Below are 21898 nucleotides of genomic sequence, written 5' to 3' on the forward strand. Positions count from 1 at the left end.
TGTTGATGAAAATACCTTGGCGGCTGCGGTGACTGGCAGTGGCTGTAGCAACGGAGTGATGGGGCTGGTGCCTTCCCCTGATCAGCTCAGTCACCTCCCGCAAAGGGAGGCCAGACAGCAGCTTAGGTCTGCTTTTAACGGGGAGCGGGCCTAAGCCATCAGTAGGACATCCCTTGAGGGCTCCCAGTACATGAGAGGGGGCTGGCTGGGCTGAGGGACCCCTCCCCAGTGCATGAATTTCATGCACCGGGCCCCTAGTGGATTATAAAATGGGAAATCTCGGGGCTCTAAGGTTCAATTTGGTAGGAACCTTGTTTCTTCATTCTTACTCTTCTTTATGTGTTAAGTGTTTTGTTTTGTTTTTGCTCTATTTTACACAGTTGAAATAAAACTATGTTTACTGGGTTTTTAAAAATTCAAAGGAATAAAGTTTTAAAAATCACCCATAATCCCACCATATATTAACTCACCAATATTTTAGTATACTTCCTTCTAATATGTTTCTACATATATATTTTCTCTACATATTATTTCAGATAACTATTTCTTGCAGCCCATGGCATCATAACTCATTGATACAATTTATAAAAAATTAGAGAAAAATAAGGAATTATAAAAATTATACATATATTCCTAAGATTCTTCTTTCAACTTAAAATATTTGTATTTGCATTATTTGCTAGCCTTTTGATACAGGGCAGATGCTTTCTTGAGACTAAAACCACTGGTTGACATTTAACATCCCCTTTCTTTCAAAAACTCATAATGGACTCTCAATATTTTTCTGCTTGTTTTTTTTTACAGTGAAACAAAACATTCCTAATTAAGAATTAAACTGTCAATTGTTTATAATTATTTCCCCTTCTACAGCTGTCTGACTCACTCCTAATACAATAGCTACAATTTTTTTTAGCAACCCATCTTTGTCAAGTCTTACCAAAGCATTCAACGTATTTTCAAGCAACAAAATCGCATTTCCCTTGTTGCATCCTTTGAAGGTAATGGAGTTGTAGTCAAATTATGTGGTCACAAGAACAAGGACAACTGGCATGAACAAGTTCAGCAAGAGCCACTGACTCTTGGTTTCCATACAGCATAAGTGGTAGGAGCAGAACTGGGCAGGCCCATCTGAGAGGGATCTATCAGCCACCAAGTCCTGGGCTTCAGCAGTAAATCTTCCATTGGGAATGGGAAGCTCAGTCGTCAGGTGGAAGTTATTTAGAGAGCATCTACTCTATAACCCTATGATGAACTTTATTGTTCACAAACCTACCAGTTATTTTGTTGACTTCCTTAGGCTCAATTCCCAGAAGTAGAATTATTGGTTCAAAGGCTATAGATATTTGTAATGTTCTGGAATTGTTCATCGATTTGTGCTCCCATAAGCAAGCCTGAGGATGCCATTTTCACTCCAACCTTGCAACTGTTGAACATTATTTTTAATCTTTGCCGATTAAATAAGCAAAAATCTGGTGTTTTGTGTTAATACACCTGAATATGGTATTATATAATAGGGTGGTTTTCAACTCTGCAGGCTTGTAAGCTTCACCTGGGGAGATTCTTAAAAATTTTTGTATCTTATAATTTTAGCTACAAAGTATATTACAAAAAAATGGCATTGATTTGTATTCTTGCTTTATACTCTATTATAAAATATTGATAAATGATATTAGGCCTATACCAACAAAAATATGTGGTGGGGGGAGAGGGGAGAAGAGAAAGAGGAAAAAAGGGAAGGAAGAAAGCAAGGTAAGTCCAACAATAGTATAGAAAATAAGCATTAGCTGAAATGTTATTGGGAACATTTTAATGTTTTGCCTTTTACGAAATTATAGCAAGCTGAAATTTTAGTCTCAGCATAATTTCCTAGCCACTATTATTATTTATATATATAATAATAAATATATATTATTTTTATATATTATTTATATATATTTACTTATATATTTATATATATTAATATAACCAAATCTTTAATTAAATTGAGGAAAATATAAGAATATTTATGGTGTGAATATAACTCAGTTTTTGGAGGGGTTTTTTGTTTGTTTTTGTTGTTGTCTTTTCATTTATCTTTATTGTTGAAAGTATTCCCATTGACCCCCACGACCCTGAGCCCTCCCTTCCCAGGCCTTCACCACACTATTGTCTGTGTCCATGGGCTATACATATCCTATATAATAAAAGGCTAATATGCAAATTGTCCCTATGGGCTGGAGTTCAACCTACTAGGAGTTAGATGTGCGCTGACCACCAGGGGGCGGCACTGAACATGGCAGGCATCAGTGATGTGGTGCTGGCAGTGGGTGGCAGTGGAGGTGTTGCCAGCCTGGATGGGCCCCGACGAGACTGGGACCACGGTGGGATGGTGGAGCAGATGAGTGGATGGCACCAGGCCAAGACAGGTGTGAGCAGGGGCCCCAATCGCCCCACTGGTCGCCCCACAGATTGGCCCTGATCACCAGTCATACCTAGGGACCCTATTCGTGCATGAATTTCATGCAACAGGCCTCTAGTATGCATAAGTTCCCCAGTTAATCTCTCCCCACCCACCCACCCACCCTCTCATGCCTTCCCTCTAAAATTCATCAGTCTGTTCCATGCTTCTAAGTTTCTGGATCTATTTTGTTCATCAGTTTATTTTATTCATTAGATTCCACATATGAGGGAGATCATGATACTGATCTTTCTCTGACTGGCTTATTTATATATAATTCAGTAGTTTGAACTACACTTATCCATAAAACATCCAGAATGTATGGTTACCTTGCCTATACAAGTCCTCAAGGAAAAACCTATCCTTAAATGCAATCAGCAAAAGCTAAATGAAATCATAGAAACCATGGCATACTGTGAAAGCAGGCTAAAATGAATAAGGCAATATTCAACACAAGTTTCCTCAGAGCTTAGTAGGAGCCATTCAGTGTCTAGGCACTTCCGGTACATCTATGAGCACAAGTAGACAAATGTTGCCCTCTCGGAGCCTGCCTTCCAGCAGGGGATGACGTCAATGTACAATACTCACAGTAAGTGGGTAAATGTTTTGGTATTTTAGAAGCTGATTAGTGTTATGAAAAAGAAGTGACAGAGAGTGAAGTCAGAGGACATCCAATTTAATAGTAGCTTGATCTGGAAGGACCTCATTGAGGAAGTGACACTTGAGTGAAGACCTACAGAAGCCCTGTGAGATGCCTCCACCTTGTTTCTCTACCCTCCCCTGCTGCTCAGCTCCTGCTGCCATGCTGAACTCTTCACTCTGCCCACAAGTTCCTGCCTTTGCCCTAACTATGCTATCTGCCTGGAGAACAAAGCATACCGCAAAATGTGAGAAGCACCCTGATGTTGGTAAAACAATTAAAAAAAAAAAAACTGCTGTTGGAGATGAGAGATAGGACAATTGCTTGTTGTTGATGTAAACAGAAAAGGCTGAGGAAAGAATTCTCTTTCAAAAATGCTTTTCAGATTTACCCCACTTGCTGGCTTGTCTTTTATCTGCCTACATCATGAATTCCTTTTAACCTCCCATTCTGTCCTCTTGGAAGCAGTAGAGTTTGGGAATCAGACTCACCTGGTTTTGAATTTCAACTTTTCATGTGCAACTTTGGCAAACTGGATTTCTTTGAGCCTCGGTTTTCTCATCTATAAAACAAGACAGTAATTCTTCTTTGAAGCTTGTAAGAAAAAACAGTAACATACAAGACCAGGCAAATGACAATGAGGGAGGATACCAGTCTTGAAAAAGTAATGGATCAGATAGTGAAAGACATTTTTTAGACCATGCTAAGGAGAATGTAATAGAGAACCATAACAATTATTTTGCACAGATAAGGGACATATTAGTGTGTTTTAGAAAGATGACATTAGCAACAACTCTTCAGAATTGACCTTGCAAGACCAAGTGGTATGATATTGCCGTGTTATGATCAATTCAGTTAAGCCTGGTGGTGACAGAAAGGGTAGATTTGATAACTAGCAATTAAAATATGTTTCTAAACTTTATATCTAGACATTCAGTCAATTCTCAAAATATAGACAAAATAAATAAATTATTCTTAATCATTTTTATTGATGTCTTACCCCAATTTCATAGAGCTTGGCTTTTCCTTAGATTTACTAGTTGAGGGGTGTATGATTTGAGGACCAACTTCTAGAATTGCCAAGAATAGAAAGCGGGGGAGAGAAATCAACTGATAAACAGGAGTCAGAGAGTCTAGGAAAAAGCAATTTAAGTAAACTATTTTGTGACCCAACAGATATCACTTTAAAAAGAATTTCTCAGCTGTTGACTTTGAAAAATAATTGCAGTGCCTAGCTTTTAGCTTGTAGATAACCTAGACCAGTGGTCGGCAAACTCATTAGTCAACAGAGCCAAATATCAACAGTACAATAATTGAAATTTCTTTTGAGAGCCGAAAACCGACTTCTGCGCATGGGCCACGAAGTTTCAATCGCACTGTACGTGCACGCCTGCACATGGTATTTTGTGGAAGAGCCACACTCAAGGGGCCAAAGAGCCGCAAGTGGCTCACGAGCAGCGGGTTGCCGACCACTGACCTAGACGGATAAGAAAATCATGGTTCCCTTTTACTAGTCGAATGGCTAGGCTGACTCCCTTGCATAGCAAAGAGCAGAGGGGAAGGGTGTGGAAGGAGAAACCAGCATAAATCCATCACCATTGCTAGAAGAGCTTGAAGGTGCACACATATTCAGTTTTGCCAGAGTGAGGACCACCAGCTTTTAAATTTTTATTTTTTTAATTTAATAAATCTTTATTGTTCAGATTATTACAATTATTTCTCCTTTTTCCCCCCATAGCTCCCCTCCACCCGGTTCCCACCCCATCCTCTGCCCTTACCTCCCCTTCCACTGTCCTCATCCATAGATGTATGATTTTTGTCCACTCTCTTCCTGCACCCCCATACCCTTTCCCCATGAGAATTATCAGTCCACTCCCTTTCTATGCCCCTGATTCTATTATATTCACCAGTTTATTTTGTTCCTTAGATTTTTAATTCACTTGATTTTTAGGTTCACTTGTTGATAGATATGTATTTGTTGTTCATAATTTTTATGTTTACTTTTTTCTTCTTCCTCTTCTTAAAGAATACCTTTCAGCATTTCATATAATACTGGTTTGGTGGTGATGAACTCCTTTAGCTTTTTCTTATCTGTGAAGCTCTTTATCTGACCTTCAATTCTGAATGATAGCTTTGCTGGGTAGAGTAATCTTGGTTGTAGGTTCTTGCTATTCATCACTTTGAATATTTCTTGCCACTCCCTTCTGGCCTGCATAGTTTCTGTTGAGAAATCAGCTGACAGTTGTATGGGTGCTCCCTTGTAGGTAATTAACTGTTTTTCTCTTGCTGCTTTTAATATTCTCTCTTTTGCCCTTGGCATTTTAATTATTATGTGTCTTGGTGTGGTCCTCTTTTGATTCCTCTTGTTTGGGGTTCTGTGTGCTTCCTGGACTTGTAAGTCTATTTCTTTCACCAGGTGGGGGAAGTTTTCAGTCATTATTTCTTCAAATAGGTTTTCAATATCTTGCTCTCTGTCTTCTTCTGGCACCCCCATAATTCTGATGTTGGTACGCTTGAAGTTGTCCTAGAGGCTTCTTACACTATCTTCAACTTTTTGGATTCTTTTTTCTTTTTGCTTTTCCGGTTGAGTGTTTTTTGCTTCTTGGTTTTTCAAATCTTTGACTTGATTCTTGTGTTCCTCTAGTCTGTTGTTGGGTCTCTGTATAATATTTTTTATTTCAGTCAGTGTATGTTTAATTTCTAGTTGGTCCTTTTTCATATCCTTGAGGGTCTCACTAAATTTATCGGCCTTTTCTAGGATATTCTTGAAAAGCCTTATAACTGTGGTTTTGAATTCTATATCCAGTCATTTGTTTTCCTCCATTTCTTTTGTTTGTGATCTGTTTCTTTGCCTCCGCAGTTTCACTGCTTCCCTGAGTTGGTAGGGTAGCTTTGTGTGCTAGGTTTCCTATATGGCCCAGTGGGTCGGCCTCCCCAGTTAACCTGAGGTGGACACTCTTGGTGCACCCCTTTGTGGACTGTGTGTACAGCCTTGTTGTAGTTAAGTCTTGATTGTTTTTGGTATCACTGGGAGGAATAGACCTCCAGGCCAGTTGGCTGTGAGGATCAGCTGTGTCTATGCTGGGAGAAGTTCGGTGCTGGAGACAGCCTTATAGGATCAGACTTGCAAAATTGCAAAAGCCTCTGTGCTCAGCTTGGATGGGGCAGAGTCTCAGGGCGGAGCAGACAGTCTTGGCTTCCCGTCAGCCCTGCCCTTGCGCGCGCGCCTCCAGACCTCTGCCTTCTGCGACTCCCCTGAGTTTCCACCTGACACTCCAGATTCCCCCTGTAAGAGCGTGGGTCCCCAGGGGCTCGCCCGGAACTGGGGTTCAATGCAGTCAGAACTAGGGTTCAGTGCAGTCAGGAGCTTCCGACTCCCTTTCGCTAGGGAATGCCTGCAGTAGCCTCTGCATTCAGCTTTCTCTGCGAGGACTCGCCTGCACGTGCCTTCAGACCCGCCGCTGCTCCCCCGGGTCTCCCCCGGGTCTCCGAGTCTCCATGTGCCTTTCTCTCTACCTGACAGTCCAGACTCGCCCTGTATGAGCCTGGGTCCACGGGGTTTCGCCCGCAACTGGGTTTCAGTGCAGTCAGAACTGGGGTTCAGTGCAGTCGGGGGCTTCCTTCCCCCTCCCGCCAGAGAAAGTCAGCCAGGCACTCAGCCACCCTTCCTCTCTGCGCGCGTCTCCGTACCTCAGCCCTCCTTTGCTGCTCCTCTGATTCTCTGTGAGCTTTTCTCTTTCCTTCTAGTTGTAGAATTTCCACTCAGCCAGCCTTCCTGTGGTTCTGGAAGATGTCCGTTCTGTCTTTTAGTTGTAGTTTTGAAATTGTTGTGCAAGGCACTAGTTTAGGTGCTTACCTATGCCGCCATCTTGGTTTCTCCCAAATTTTTATTATTTTTGAATTGGCAATATATTCATATAGTTTAACATTCAGAAAGCACAAAAAGATGTAGAGTGAAAAGTCTTCCATGTATCCTATCCCCCACACTCCCAGTTCCCTCCTCTGAGAGCAATTTCTTATTTATCCTCCCAGAGATATTTTATGTGTATACAAGCAAAAGGTATTCATTTTTCCCTTTTTAATACAAATGGTAACCTATTAAACATACTGCTTTGTATCTTAGGGTTTTTTTTATCATTATCATTGGTTTCTGTGGTTGTTTTTTTTTTTTTTTTTTTTTTTTTAGTTGTTGTTTTACTTAATATATTTTGGAGATTGTTACATATCAGTACATAGAGAGTTTCCTCATTATTAAATACAGCTGCATAGTATATTATTAGTATTTATGGAAGTAACAAACCCCTCCCTATTAATAGGCTTTGTATTTTTGTAGCTAACCCTCTCCCTATTAATAGATATTTAGATTGCTTCTAACATTTTTTTATTTCATACAATGAATAGTCTTAAGTAGAGTTGCTGAGTCAAGCTGTGTGTGACCATCTATCTGACAAATACTGCCAAATTGTTCTCTATAAAAGCTGTACTAATTTGCATTCTCACATATAGATTATGAAGAGCACTATCTTTGACTTGAGAGCTGAAAACTGTATCATCAGTTGCTATCTAGGTGGAGTAAGTTCAAACTCTCTTACATCAACTCACAAGTTGTCATTCTAAGGGTTTTTCTTTCTATCAAAAGTGAATATACTCATCTCCTAGATCAGTTGTCGCCTGGGGACAATTTTGTCTCCCAGAAGATATTTGGCAATGTTAGGAGACATTTTTCTTTCTCTTTTAAGTCTTTATTGTTGAAAGTATTACATATGTCCCCTTTCCCTCCCCCCCCCGACCTCTCCCAGCCTACCCCCACCCCCCACCCCAGGCCTTCACCACTCTATTGTCTGTGTCCATGGGTTATGTATATATACATATAAGTTCATTGGTTGATCTCTTCCCTCCCACCCGCGCCCCCGTCCCTGCCAGCCCTCTGAGTTTTGACAGTCTATTCGGAGACATCTTCCATTGTCACACCTGGGGTGGACATCTAGTGGGCAGGGGCCGTGGTGCTGTGAAATGTACACCCCTCTTTCTCTCCACAAAGCATTGTCTGGTCCAAATGTCAGTAGTGTGGAGGTGAGAAAATCTGCCCTAGAAAACCTCTTGATCACATTAAATAACATCTTACAAAGCTTAAGATTCCTCTTGATCACATTAAATAACATCTTACAAAGCTTAAGATTCTCAAGTAAAATAACAAGTCCTCTCTCTGTGTTTCATAGCACATTTGTATTTTGTTTCTTTTACCACATTTATATTGTACTGAAATTAAATATTTGCAGGAACTGTGAGCTCCTCCAAAACATGAATGTGTATTAATTTATATTTGTATCCTGAATATCGGGCACAAAGAATGCACTTAATTATTAAATGAATGAATAGAGGTTAACAGTGCTTCGTAAGTGTCTCAGTGTGACGACTTAGGGGATTTATTTATTTTTTAATCAGAGACTATTCTTTTGGAAATGTCAAATGAATAAGAAATATTTGAACTTCTATAATAAACTGTAGTTTATTACACAGTATCAGTCACTTAATTGTATACTATCTTGCTCATGGGGAGCTTCAGATTGAATTTGTCTTGTCTCATCCAATGGATTGCAATCTCCTTACATGCAAAAAATCAAAACTTTTAAGTATTTCCTGACGACTTAGTGTTTTACAGACTATAAAGCAAGGAGAGTGATAGGTTGTTTAATTCTCTTTCTTTTCGTTTCTTTTTTAAATCACAATTCATAGGCCAAACCCAAAGATCTGGACCTCACAAAGAAACTATTCATTCTCAAGAGCAGAGCCCTCCCCCCTTTTCTCTCAGACACTCAGGTCCTCCTTACAAGGAGCAAAATAGTAACCCCGCAGAGGGTCCAGACCAAGCTCTGAGGAATCTATCTGCTTCATAACTTTGCCTTCTCTAGGTTTCCCTGAGTTCTCTCGAAGTGAAAGAACCCCAACTGACCAGCTCCCTGTGTACATTTATATCCATCACATCCATCACTGCAAGTACCGACACCAGACACCTTCCCAGCATTCAACACGATTAAGGACCCAAGTGTGGGAACCGGAGCAGGGACTGGCTGGTGCCTGACATGAGTGAAAAGCAGAAATGACTAACAAGCTTTCACCTGAGGCCAGGTAGCAGGCGTCTCCGCTTAGGTGCCCACCTCTCTACTTCGGAGCCACCTTTGCTGGAAGAAAGGCAGGTGGAGCAGAGACCTAATTTTGCTGAGAGCCCCATGGTGTGGGGTGGAGTGTGGCAGCCAGGGAAAAGAGCAGCAGATCAGCAAGGTCAGAGAGGAATGAAGCAAGGTCAAGAATACTTTTTCTAAGGTTGAGTGGCGCTAAATATATTCTGCAGAAAATTGGGATGCAGGGCAGCTTTGATCATATTTAACACAGGGTTGTAAAATGCAAATGCAAAAAAAAAAAATTGCCAGTGTAGAAATGCTTAGTCTATTTCTAATGGCTTTTTAAATCACTGATTAGCCCTGAGATCCTTGTGCATTTCTTTGCAATTAGGATAAGCTTACAGTTGTCCTTCAAGCCTCAGTTGCAAAAGAAGCAAAACATTCTAATATCTGTCAGGTAGACCAGGTAATTGATAAGAGCCAGCTTGATTGGAGAAGGTTAAAAATAACAAAACTATATTAATCATTTCTTCTCTAGAAGAGTTCAATTTTTTTAAGAAAATAACTTATTTAGGCACTTTTAAACAGCAGCTTTGATATTTAGCCATGAATTATCTCCACAGGTAGGCAAATGGAGCTATTGAAGGGTTATTTTTTACCCTTACTAAAACCTGAGTCTTTATTTTGCTGAGAGAAAAAAACAAAAGTCCACATTTCCCACCTGATCCAAAATAAATAGAGCTCATTATTGTGTTAATCTTCAAGTTAGCTAGAAGTTTCTTCTGTCATATAAATGATAGTCTTTAGGTGGGTGTGGGAGAATGTAAACTTATTTAAGTGTTGGACGGTGTAAAGATGGGCTCTCTATAAAACCTATTGCATAGATCCTGCCTTCTTAGATAAGTGATGTCAAAATAATAATTCATGATTGTGTATTTGTTATCTTCCAAAAACCATAGTAAGTATCTAATTTATTTCATTTAAGCTTTATACCAACATTTCGAGGCAGGATATTCATGTGTGGTCATGGAAAGGTTTCCAAGCATGAACTCCCTAAAATTAACTGCAAGCACATAGGTGTGTGCACTTCTGCGTTTCTAGAAAGAAGGTTCATAGTTTCCATCAGCTTCTCAGAAGCATCTGGGACCCTTTAAACATCCACACTGGATTCATCATTATGAAGAGCAGCCACTTCTGTCTGGATTATCTGTATTAGCTTGAATTTGTAAAGGCAAAGCTATGTTTTTTTAGTTTTTTGTTGTTTTCCTTATTGTCTGATTATGCTTCTTGCCAGGTCATGAAGCTTGTCCCCCCGCCCCCCCCCCCCCCGCCCCACACACACACACAGAAATGCCCCTGCCTCTCCCTCGTGTAAAATTGGTTAATAATATGGACTCTGGAGCCAGAGTATCTGGTCTCTACCACTTCCTGCTTGCGTGACCTGCCTCGGTTTCCAGATCTGCCAAGTGGAACTCAGGGAGGTACATCCTCATCGAGTTATTCTGAGGATTAAATAAGTTTACATGGAGAACAGCGTCTGGAACTTAGAAAGTAATAAATAAGTGCTTGCTGTACCATATGATTCCAATCTGTTGTGAATTTAGAAGCCGTCTGTTCAACTTGTATTTTACAAAAGAGGGAGGATATATTTGGGGTCTTCGTGCTTCTCAAAGCCCTTTTCTATTTCTTGGTTTTTGTCCAGTCCTGCTTACAATGGAATTCAATGAGATAACAGGCCATGCATTCATTTCTCTAGAACAGTGTTGAACAAAAGAAGAACAGGATAAGGAGAAGGGACGCCGATCCTGTCTCATGAGCCCTCATTAAAGTAACCATTATAACTGAACGTCCGCAGGACACTGTTCCTGGCACTCAGCAAAGCAGCCTTCTTTTCTCTCCAGCCATTCTGATTTGCGTTACACTCAGTTTGAGAGGAAGAACCAATTTTTCTGCTAACAACTTTGAAAAGTGCATTTGAGGCAGCTATTAGTGTGAGGGTGTGATTTTTTTAAGAAAGTAGGAACTGCTTTTTGTAGCCTGTGGGTGCTTCCTAGGGTTGAATCGCCTCTCCTTAAAACTACACTGCCAGGACCTGCTGGGTTCAGAATGCAAATGATCTAGGCAACAGTTCCCAGTTAAAGGGAGCAAATAAAATGGAATGGAACGGGATGGCAGACAACGTTTTTTAATAGTCTCTTCTCTTGCCTCACTGTTCTCTCAGGGTCTTTGCACCATCCATCTGAAGGCTAAACGCTGCTGTCAGATGGCTGGAGACGCCTAGGTGCCTGTAACACTTGCGTAACATTACTAAGAATATGATGACATCTGGGAGCCCTTGTCCTAGCAAGGTGGCAGGCCTGAAGTGGGCAGAGGTAATTGCTGCCCACAGGACTACTGCCATGACCTGCAGGGATCAGCATCCTGCCAGTCCAGGACTGCCAAGCCTCTCTCCAGCCCTTCTGTCCATCGCTCTTCCCACCAGAGCAGCTTTGGTGCAGTCACAAAGGGATGGGATTCCCTGCTGCCTGTCTTATTAAGCGTGGGTGTCTGTTAGGAAAACAGGCAGTGTGGCATAGTAGTGGAACCCACTGTTTTCAGAATGAGCCCTGGTGGTGTCAGCCTTCAACAAGCCGGGCCTTTCATAAAGTGACCAGTTGTGAATGTCATCATCGTCGGTGTTAATGCCATCCAGGCTGCCCTGCATGCGTACTCACACACACACACACACACACACACACACACACACACACACACACGGGTAGGCAAAAGTAGGTTTACAGGTGTTCATATGGAAAATATTTTAATAATTAATAAATAATATTACAAGAATAAACTGTTTTGCATACTTGGAACTGTAAGCCTACTTTTGCCCACCATGTATTTTTTGTTTTGTTAATCCTCACCCAAGGATATTTCTTCCATTGATTTTTAGAAAGAGTGAAAAGGAGGGAGGGTGGGAGAGGGAGAGAGAGAGAGAGAGAAACATTGATGTGAGAGAGACACATCAATTGGTTGCCTCCCACACATACCCTGACCAGGGCCAGGGAATGAATCTGCAACCCAGATATGTGCCCTTGACTGGGAATCAAACCCGCCATCCTTTGGTGTGTGTGTGGGGGGGGGGGGGGGCCCTAGGGTTATACTGTGCATTAGATATGTAGGATTATTTACTGCTCATTCCAAGTTTGTACCCTTAAACATCATCTCTCCTATCCCCCCGAGTCCTCCCATCCCCATATAACTACCATTTTACTGTTTTTATGAGCTTGGCTTTTTTAGATTCCACATGTAAATGATGTTACACAGTATTTGTCCTTGTTTGACTTATCTCACCTAGCATAATGCTCTCAAGATTCATCCATGTTGTCAAAAATAGCAGAATTTCCTTCTTTTTCATGGCTGGATAATATCCCATTGTGTGTATATGTCATCTTTTCTTTATCCATTCATCTGTTGATGGGCACAGAGATTGTTTCTATAGCTTGGCAATTGTAAATAAGACTGTAATGAACATGGTCGTTTATTTATCTATTTGATATACTATTTAAAACAGTTTAAATATCTGATCAATTTCTCATCTAAAATAAATACATATGCCTTAGTACAACAGTTCAATTATGAGGGTATAAAGTCGTGAAATTATAGTCCGCCATAAAATGAAATACTAAACATACTCACCTCCTGAGATCGTCTTGACACCTATCACATTAGTTCTAACTAAAGTCTTCCTTACCATTTTAAGAAGTGTCAGAATCAATCTTTAACACAGATCAGTGCTTAAATATTGAGACTTTTAAGGAGACTAACACTTACCAGGTGCTTAATATGACAAGACGCTATTTGTTCTAAAGGCTAAACCTGTTCCCTACAACATTTCAGTGAGGCAGTCCTATGACTGTTATCCCCTATTTATAGATTAAACTGAGGCTCTGAGAGGTTATTTGCCAAAATACGTAGAGTTAGAGTTAGGGAGTGGAACTGATACTCTAACCCAGGGATTCTGGCCCCTGCTTCCATGTTCTTAAATGCAATGCCAAACTGCCTTCAGAGGACCAGAGGTTAGGTTGGGAATTCTCTCTGTCAGTGCTTTTGGAGCAAAGCTCTCAAACTCAGCTGTCCACAGGAGCCCAGGTAAGTAATGTGAAGGAGTGGAACAGGGCAGGTGGGGAATGGGCCTTCCAGGGGAACAGCCCTTATCAACGCCATCTAGTGTTACTTTCTGGAAATGCATACCTTCCAAGTTTTTAAAGAGAGAAATCTGGATTTTTATGAAAGTTCTCTTCAATTCAAAAAGACAAAGAAAGAAAAGAAAAGGGAAGAAAGGGAATGGAAGTTAAAACCATGCAGGACACTCTCCTACACACACACACACACACACACACACACACACACACACACACACACTCAGACACCTGCAGGAGGAATTCAGTCAGTATGTGGGCCACCTGTTTTCAACCTCTAAATTTTTAGAAGTTAAATCTTTTATTGGACTCTGGTTGATATTTATTTTTTACTCTGGTTGATTTTAAGACGTATTCTCATTCTAAACTACTGAGTAATTACACTTTTTAAATGTCTTATGTGTCTAATTTATTGGAGGCTAAGGATTTCTGCTATTTGGTGGGTGAGGGAGGGGAAAATGCTCAGGGTGGGGTGAGGAGGGGGAGGGTTGTGGAGGGAAGATTGTCTCAAAACGTAGGCAGTCTCTCCCAAGCACGTGGAGATGCTGTGGAAATTACACCAGCGTCTATGTAATCCAGTGCTGTTAACTTCCTATCTGCTCATAAATCAAGAGATTCTTAATTACAGGTGTTAATCTGGGCTTTCCATCTTTATTCCTTAAATGATGGATAAATTAACCTCAATTAACAAAGCAACCAAAGGAAAACACCCTTTCAAAGTTAAACGAGTACAATTAGCTATCTGTAGGATAATGGTAGTAAGTTCAAGGACTGAGTTTTATGAAATCCCTCATCTTTTTCTAAATCTTTCAACTTTCAGTTGCTGAACTTTGAGCAATTCAAAATTTATAGTCCTCTTGGCAAACCAGGTTTCTTGGCTCTAGGCCAAGGTATGATATAGGAGGCATTCTGTATTCCTGGCTTTATGAGACCTTCCAGCTTTTTGTAGCAGGTGTCCAATGTACTTATCTTTAATTGTCTAAACCTACATTGCAGATACATAAAATTTAATAAATAAGATACAACTATTTTCTTACTTCCAAACACAGTACTCTTTTATTGTGTTTTCATTTCTATTTCATGCCATAGATTTAAATTTACTATTATTTTGAAGTTTGGTAGGACATTAATAGTGGCTATTTTGGAAAGAAATGGGATCCATTAATACCTCTTTAAAATACATTTTTATTGATTTCAGAGAGAGCAAGGGAGAGGGAGAGAGAGATAGAAACATCAATGATGAGAGAGAATAATTGTTTGGCTACCTCCTGCACACCCCCTACTAGGGATCAAGTCTGCAACCCGGGCATGTGCCCTGACCAGGAACTGAACAGCAACCTCCTGGTTCATGGGTCGACGCTCAACCACTGAGCCACACCAGCTCGGTCAATTAATACCTTTTTATGCACAAGATCCTGCAGTGTCCTGTGAATGGAAAATAATCAATAAGCTTGTCCCGTTCCCTCCTGAGGCTTAAAGTACTTTGGGATAAATAAGGCATTTATACAAGGAACAACAGTACAAAAACTGCAGTAAAAGCATAATACAAAGGACACATATTAGCATAGCTATAGGCTTTTTAAAAGAGAGAGATACTTGCATGCCTCAATAGTTAAGAGTGTCGGCCTGTGCACCCATGAGTTCAATTCCTGGTCAAGGGCATGTACCTACGTTGCAGGTTGATCCCCACTCTGATCCCCCACGCTCCCCCTCCCACCACCACCACCCCCGTTGGGTTGGGTGCAGTAGGCAACCAATCTATGTGTCTCTGTCACATCAATGTTTCTTTCTCTCTCTCTCCTTCTCTTTTCCTCCCATCTTCTCTCTCTGAAAATCAGTGAAAAAAAATATCCTCAGGTGAGGATTAACAACAAAAAATAGAGAGAGAGACTTTATGATTTGAAGGCTTTAGAGGCCTTCAGAAAGTAAAGTAAGTGGGGTTTAAGTGGGACCATGAAGAATAAATAAGCTTTTTCAGGAGAGGGAGGGCAGAGAGTGGAAGGAAGGGTATAATAAAGACAGATAAAAAAGAAGGAGAGAGAAAGATGTGGTTGGGGCACAGCAAGTGAATAGAGAATTGCAGTAAGGAAGAAATGGAATATAAACCTCAGGTGGGGGGACTGTCATACTTTCAACAAGATACATTTAAATATAAATAAAATAAATAAACAAACAAAAACTGAAGACGTGGCCTGAATGAGCAGGAAGTAGTAAAAACCAAAGATGGGGAAATATTCAACCCATTATCATTAGTAATAAAGTTAGCAGGAAGAGCTGATTTAGGGGAGAAGATAAGTTGGATTCACTGCTAGATTTCATATGATTATCGGTCAAACAAATAACATTAAACTAAGAGATAAAATTATGTATTTTCGAAATCTGGGCCCAACAAAATTTGCCTTTGCCTTATTTTGACCCTTTATAGCATGAGTCAATAGTGTGCTATTTGATTTATTATCTATCACATGCAAATATGTAAGGTTCTTGAATTTCGATACAACAGAGGTCCTCTGAAATAATATAATTTATTTTTCCAATGAGTTAATTGGGAGTCCAGAAAGATTAAGTGATTAGCCTGAGGTCATAGACTCTATGAGAAATAGAGGTAATACCAAAACATAGTCATCCACTAGTTTCTGAAACTGCTTTATTCACATTACCTGGTTATCTTTTTCTTAAATAAAAAAAAATGTTTATGCATAAAGGCACACAAATAAATTTTTAGATATACTTTTTAAAATTTAGTATTTTCCCACCTCTGGGTACCTCCAACTCTCTCTGTCTCCAACTCATCACACTCCTTCTATTTAATACCTAATATGTCTTCTTCTGAATATTTTTAGAATTAATATAATCACATACAAACATATCTGTACACACACACACATACAAATAGCACATACATATGTAGTGTTTTAGGTCACTGCTTTACAAAAATAAAAACTTATATACTCTTCTCTGTACCTTGCTTTTCTCATTCAACCATACTTGGGGAAATCTCAAGTGAAAAGTTATAGCCTAATTAATATTTTTTTTGGGGGGGGAAGGTTAGCTTTATTTTTTTTTTAAATCCCCATCTAGGGGTATGTTTTTATTGATTTTAGGGAGAGGAAGATAGAGGAGGAGAAAGAGAGAAACATTGATGTGAGAGTGAAACATTGATCAGTTGCCTCCTGTACACACCCCAACCGGAGATTGAACCCACAATCTGGGTATGTGCCCTGACCAGGAAACAAACCCAAACTTTTTGGTGTAAGGAACAATGCTCCGACCCCCTGAACTACACCGGTCAGGGCAATGGTTTCTTTTAATGGTTGCATACTGTTCTACAGTAGATATATGTCTTGATTATTTTTGCTATTCCCCCATTCATGGAGATCAACTTGTTTCCAGTTTTTGCCTCTACAAATAGTAAACATACTTGTACCTAAATATATATATCCTGGTATTTTGTTTCGATTGGGATCACTGGGTCAATGATATGTTTATTTTTAGTTATAAACATTAAACTGCTTTCCTAAGAAAGTTGTAACAATACACATTCATACCTACAGTTAATAAAAATACTTTCTTTAGCTAGGTGTCTCCCCAGGCTATAGTGTTATAACTGTTTTTTAAATTTTTTTTAAGTGCAGTTGGTACAAAGTAAAATCTAATTGTCACTTTTTTGCATTTCTTTGACTACAAATGAATGTGATCATCTTTTCATAAGCTTGTTGGTTGTTGTACTTCCAATTTTGTAGATTGCATTTTCATATTCTTTACTCATTTTTGCAATGAGCTATTTTGTCTCCTTATAAATTTTTAAGAGCTTCTACTGTATTATATTTTTTCCTGTCTCCTAGAGCTACAAGCATTTTTTTTTCAAATCTATTGTATTTGTTCATAGTATCTTTGCCACACAAAATTTTTTTATTTTATTTAGATAACTATGCTTATATTTTTCTTATAGTTGCTGTATTTTCTGCCTTCCAAAGGAAGTTTACCATCCCTGTCCCTAGATTATTTTATGGTTCCTAGATTCTTTTATAAGACATTTATTTATTGATTGATCTATCTTTTTGTTTTTTGTTTATTTTCTATTTTAACCTTTAATCCATCTAAATCCACCTAGGATTTCTTTTTGGAATTGGTGTAAGATAAAGACCTAGTTTTCTTTTCTTTTAGATGAATAAATAGTTTGACAGTCCTTTAATATTAAGTAATCCATCCGTTTGCCACTAAATTGAAATGCCTCTCTTGTTCTACATCAAATCCTCATTTATATGTGGATCTATTTCTAGATATTCTATTTCACACGTCTGTTTAGGCCCTATACTCAATACTTATTGATTTGATCACAGTAGCTTTACAGGATTTTCAAATTTTCTGATATCTGGTAAATCAGATTACACAAATGATTTTAAGGTAGTTATCAAATGCTTAGGCAAATACATTAAAAACATATTTGCTAGACAGCAGTGGAATGCAAAATCAAACTAATATATCAAAATAACACCTGTATAGTTTAAAAAAAATTCCAAAATCTACTTTCCATGATCTATGTATTTTTATACGAACAGATTTGGAGAGGAAAGATTTTTAATGCACTTATGAGTCCTTATACAAGTAACAGGTGTGTCTTCAATCCTTAAATTCTATGTCATATTAATAGTTCTGTTTCCTTGATTCACAGATCAGTCCTTCAGAGGAATCATCCCTGATCGTGTTTTCACTCTGACCTACAACAGCTTCCCAGTGGGACCACTGCTCAGGGGAGAGCTCTGAGGTTTCCCTGAAGAGAAATTCCATGGGGACTGTACCTGACCCTCTAATAATAGCTAAAACTTCCCTGATCACAGCTTCTGGAAAAGAAGACGACCTAGGAGAGGTACCGGCTGCCTCACCTCCGCCTCAACCAGCCCTCCTGTGTAAGAACACCGATGGCCTTTCCAGCAAGCCTCCGGAACCCGCCCTCAGCCCCAGGGCAGCTTCTGAGGCCCTGATGCAGGTCTGTGAGCATGAGGCCACTCGGCCAGACATGTCTTCTCCTGGCATCTTCAATGAGGTGGAGAAAGCATCTCCCACACTCAACTCCCCTGGCAATACCCAGCAGCCAGGAAACAGCAAGCCCACAGCACCAACCCCGTGTTCTGCAGCAGTCAAGGATCTCATACACACAGCATGTACCATGCCAGCCAGTCAGCACACCCACCAGGCCATCCCAGGGGACCAGCCCAATGCCAGCGCCGCCTCAGGATCTGAAGATGCCCTGGGGAAATCACAGAGAACCTCAGATGGAGAACAATCTGAGACGCCGAGTTGTCCTGTGGGAGGCACTTGTAGCAGCAGCCAAGATCAAGTGCCCTGTGATTTTCCTTCTCAAGACACTATCCCGGGAATCGTGCAGACTGCAAACCCAGCGCCCAGGATGCTCAGTCACGCCTCCCCTCCTGCAGGCGGGCCTGAAGGGCAAAGGCAGGGAGCCATTTCCGACTCCAAGACGAGGGCCTGTGACTCTCCAGCACGAGAAGACGGATGTTCAGGGAACACACAGCCCTCTGCCACCACCTCAGACACCCAGGCTGTGAGTTCTGTGACACCTCAACCATCCCACCTCACTAGCAAAGGTTCGGCGTTGCCTCCAGAGCCAGAGAAGACGCTGCTAGCAGCACAGCATCAGGTATCAAGGTTCAAAGAAGCAAGTACGATGACCAATCAGGCTGAAAATGAGATCAAGGAAGTTCCCAACAGGGCTCAGCAAGATGCGGAGGTGCAGGCCGTGGCCAGTGTCGAGAGCAGATCCGTCTCCACCAGCCCCAGCATCCTCACTGCGTTCTTAAAGGGAACCCCTGCTCCTGAGCGTTTGGAACAAGAGCAGCTGCGTGTCGTTTGCCACGGCAGTGGGAGCCCCACGTTGGAGCTGTCAGTCAACAAGCTATCCCCCCAGGAGTCAGGGCAGTGCCCGGGCATCATGCCAGAGGTGCACATCCAGGCAGCTGCAGCTGTCTCCACAGCGTCCCAAGGGGACAGTAGATTGGTGAGCCTGCCAGGGGAGGTCCTCCAGACCTCATCAATCAATGAGGCATCCAGCAATGTTCAGGATACATGTACTGAGGATGGGAGGTCAGCAGGGATGACCCCAGGGAGGGCGGAGCCCACCTCTCAACAGCTTTCTACTAATTCCAGCTCCCTGAAAGCTAGCCTCACTGACCAGATTTCCACCAGTGCAGGAAGTCAAGATAAAACCAGTCACGGATTGGGGACATTGGAAAGCAGGCCATCGGAGCTTGCAGTGAAAACCACAAGTGGCCACAAAACAGACCCTGATGGCAAACTCTCCGACTCCTGTGGCCCTGCCAGCAAAACTGAGCAGTTCGGGGGCTTGGACCCAACGGATAAAGGAGATGCAAGAGAGAAGAAGCCTGCATCTCTTCCGATAGGAAAAGAACAAGAATCTAAAGGCACGAGTCTCCTGGATGGGAAAGCAAGGGCAGAGGCCAAATCCCTACTGCTCAATCCTAAATCTCAAGAAAGTGGAGGCTCAGGGTCAGCAGCCAGTCCCATACCCTCCCCAGTTAGAAATAACCAGGAGGGCGCCGGGGAAGAAAACAGGCCGGCCAAACCGGCCACCAGCCTGAGCCTGCCGTCTGAATCCATGGGAGACTCCAGCCCTGGTTCGGGCAAGAAGACCCCTTCTCGCTCGGTCAAAGCCAGCCCGCGCCGGGCCAGCCGGGTCAGCGAGTTCCTCAAGGAGTTCAACGTGACCGCCCAGGTGGGACTCACGCCAGGAGAGAAGAAAAAGCAGCTCGGCGCCGACTCCAAGCTGCCGTTGAAACAGTCCAAGCGGGTCAGGGACGTGGTGTGGGACGAGCAGGGCATGACCTGGGAGGTGTACGGCGCTTCCCTGGACCCGGAGTCGCTGGGCGTCGCCATCCAGAACCATCTGCAGAGACAAATCCGGGAACACGAGAAATCCATCAAAGCGCAGAGCAGCCAGGCCCGGAGATCCATTTCCTCGGAGACTTCTTCGAATAAGAAGCTCAAGGGCAGGCAGCACGGCGTTTTCCAGTCCATGCTGCAGAACTTCCGACGCCCCAACTGCTGTGTCCGCCCTGCCCCGTCCTCTGTGTTAGATTGACAGCGAACGCGTGTGGGAGCCCTTGTACACCTTGAGGGTCTGCCTAAGTGTCCCTCCAGGTCAGAGCTTACTTGGCCCCCCCCACCCCTACCCCCAGACCAAGAAGAGAAAGGGAGTATTAACTACAGGAAATTGCTACTAAGAATTGTTGGGTCCTTTGATTGGAGCTCCATAAATTAAAATATCTTTTCAGTTCGGGTCACACAAGGGAAATGAAGACATTTCACTGGGAAAGAAAGAACAAGAGGAAAGCAAGCTTCACTGAAAGTTCTCCACCTCAATCAAGAGGAAATAAGATTCACTGGGTTTTCCATATGTTGTTGCTTAGAGAACCAGCATTGTCATTATACATGTGTCATTTTGTGTCAGTGTCTCAATTGAACGCACTATGGTATTTCCATTAAAACCCCGGCTTTGTGTTAAAAATACCAGAAACGCTATGAGCAAAACCACCGTTACACTTTCTGGTCCTATTGCAGCAAGAATGCTGTTACCATGCAAAATTTAAGTAGCTGATAAGAAACTATAATGGAAAAAAAAAAAAAGTAAAACAAATTTGACTCATTCCTAGGCCAGAGGACATGAAGTAAAAGCATTTAAATGCATAAGATACCAAATATGAATTAATATTTGTAAACATCTACAGGTAATCATTTTTGTAAACCTTGTTATACCTCTTCATAAATTTAAGAAAGTTATAGTAGGGAAATTAGCTATGCTTTTGAATATGAATACTGCCCACATAACACATGAATTTATATATACAGATTTTCCAGCACCAAAGGCAAGACGCATCTCTGTGATTCAGACTAGATTAAATTCCTATTTCCTTACCCCAGAGGAAGTACATGCGCTGAATTCTTGAACAGAGTCATCAAGTTATTGATAATACTAAATTTTATGTTGTACAGGTGTTCTCCAAAACCATTCTGCTGAAATGTTAAGATTCTGGTAAGGAATCATAAATAACCAGTTAACAAACACTCTTTTCTCTGTATTGAAAAAAAAAAAAGGAAAATTTCCTGAGTAACAAAAACAATGGGTTTAATTTAGACTGCAGTAAACAGAACGAAGTTTGTGTGTTTCTTTTAATCTGGTTCAGTAACTTCCAATGGAAAACGTAGTCAACAGCAAATAGAACACAAGCTTCCTTACAGTTTTGGGATGTAGACTAATATCATGTAATTGCTTATGTTCCTAATCTATAGCAATAAGGTAACCGCTGCAAATGTTGATTTTAAGAGGAATACTATCATATCTCATTCTTCAAACCCAATAAATGAGAGGCTTTTACTAAAACACAGTTTGAGCTTTGGTCCTGGAGAACATAGGCACCTGTTTGAGCTCAGCCCCTACCTGCTTCCAGAAATGGACCCTGTCCATGGGATCCATGAGTGT

At 41.2% G+C, this 21898-nt stretch overlaps 1 protein-coding gene across 1 annotated transcript in view; it reads left to right on the top strand.

Moving 5' to 3' along the window:
* Positions 1 to 21500, top strand: part of GPRIN3 (GPRIN family member 3) — a 73494-nt gene extending 51994 nt beyond the window's left edge. Inside the window, exon 2 of the mRNA XM_080647471.1 lies at positions 18056 to 21500. Within this exon, the coding sequence (XP_080503597.1) occupies positions 18170 to 20500 (2331 nt within the window). The 5' untranslated portion in view covers positions 18056 to 18169 and the 3' untranslated portion in view covers positions 20501 to 21500. The remainder of the gene's footprint in view (positions 1 to 18055) is intronic.
* Positions 21501 to 21898: the final 398 nt, after the last annotated feature.

Source organism: Plecotus auritus (genome assembly GCF_963455305.1).
Source record: "Plecotus auritus genome assembly, chromosome: 1".
In the NCBI taxonomy this organism is placed as follows: domain Eukaryota; kingdom Metazoa; phylum Chordata; class Mammalia; order Chiroptera; family Vespertilionidae; genus Plecotus; species Plecotus auritus.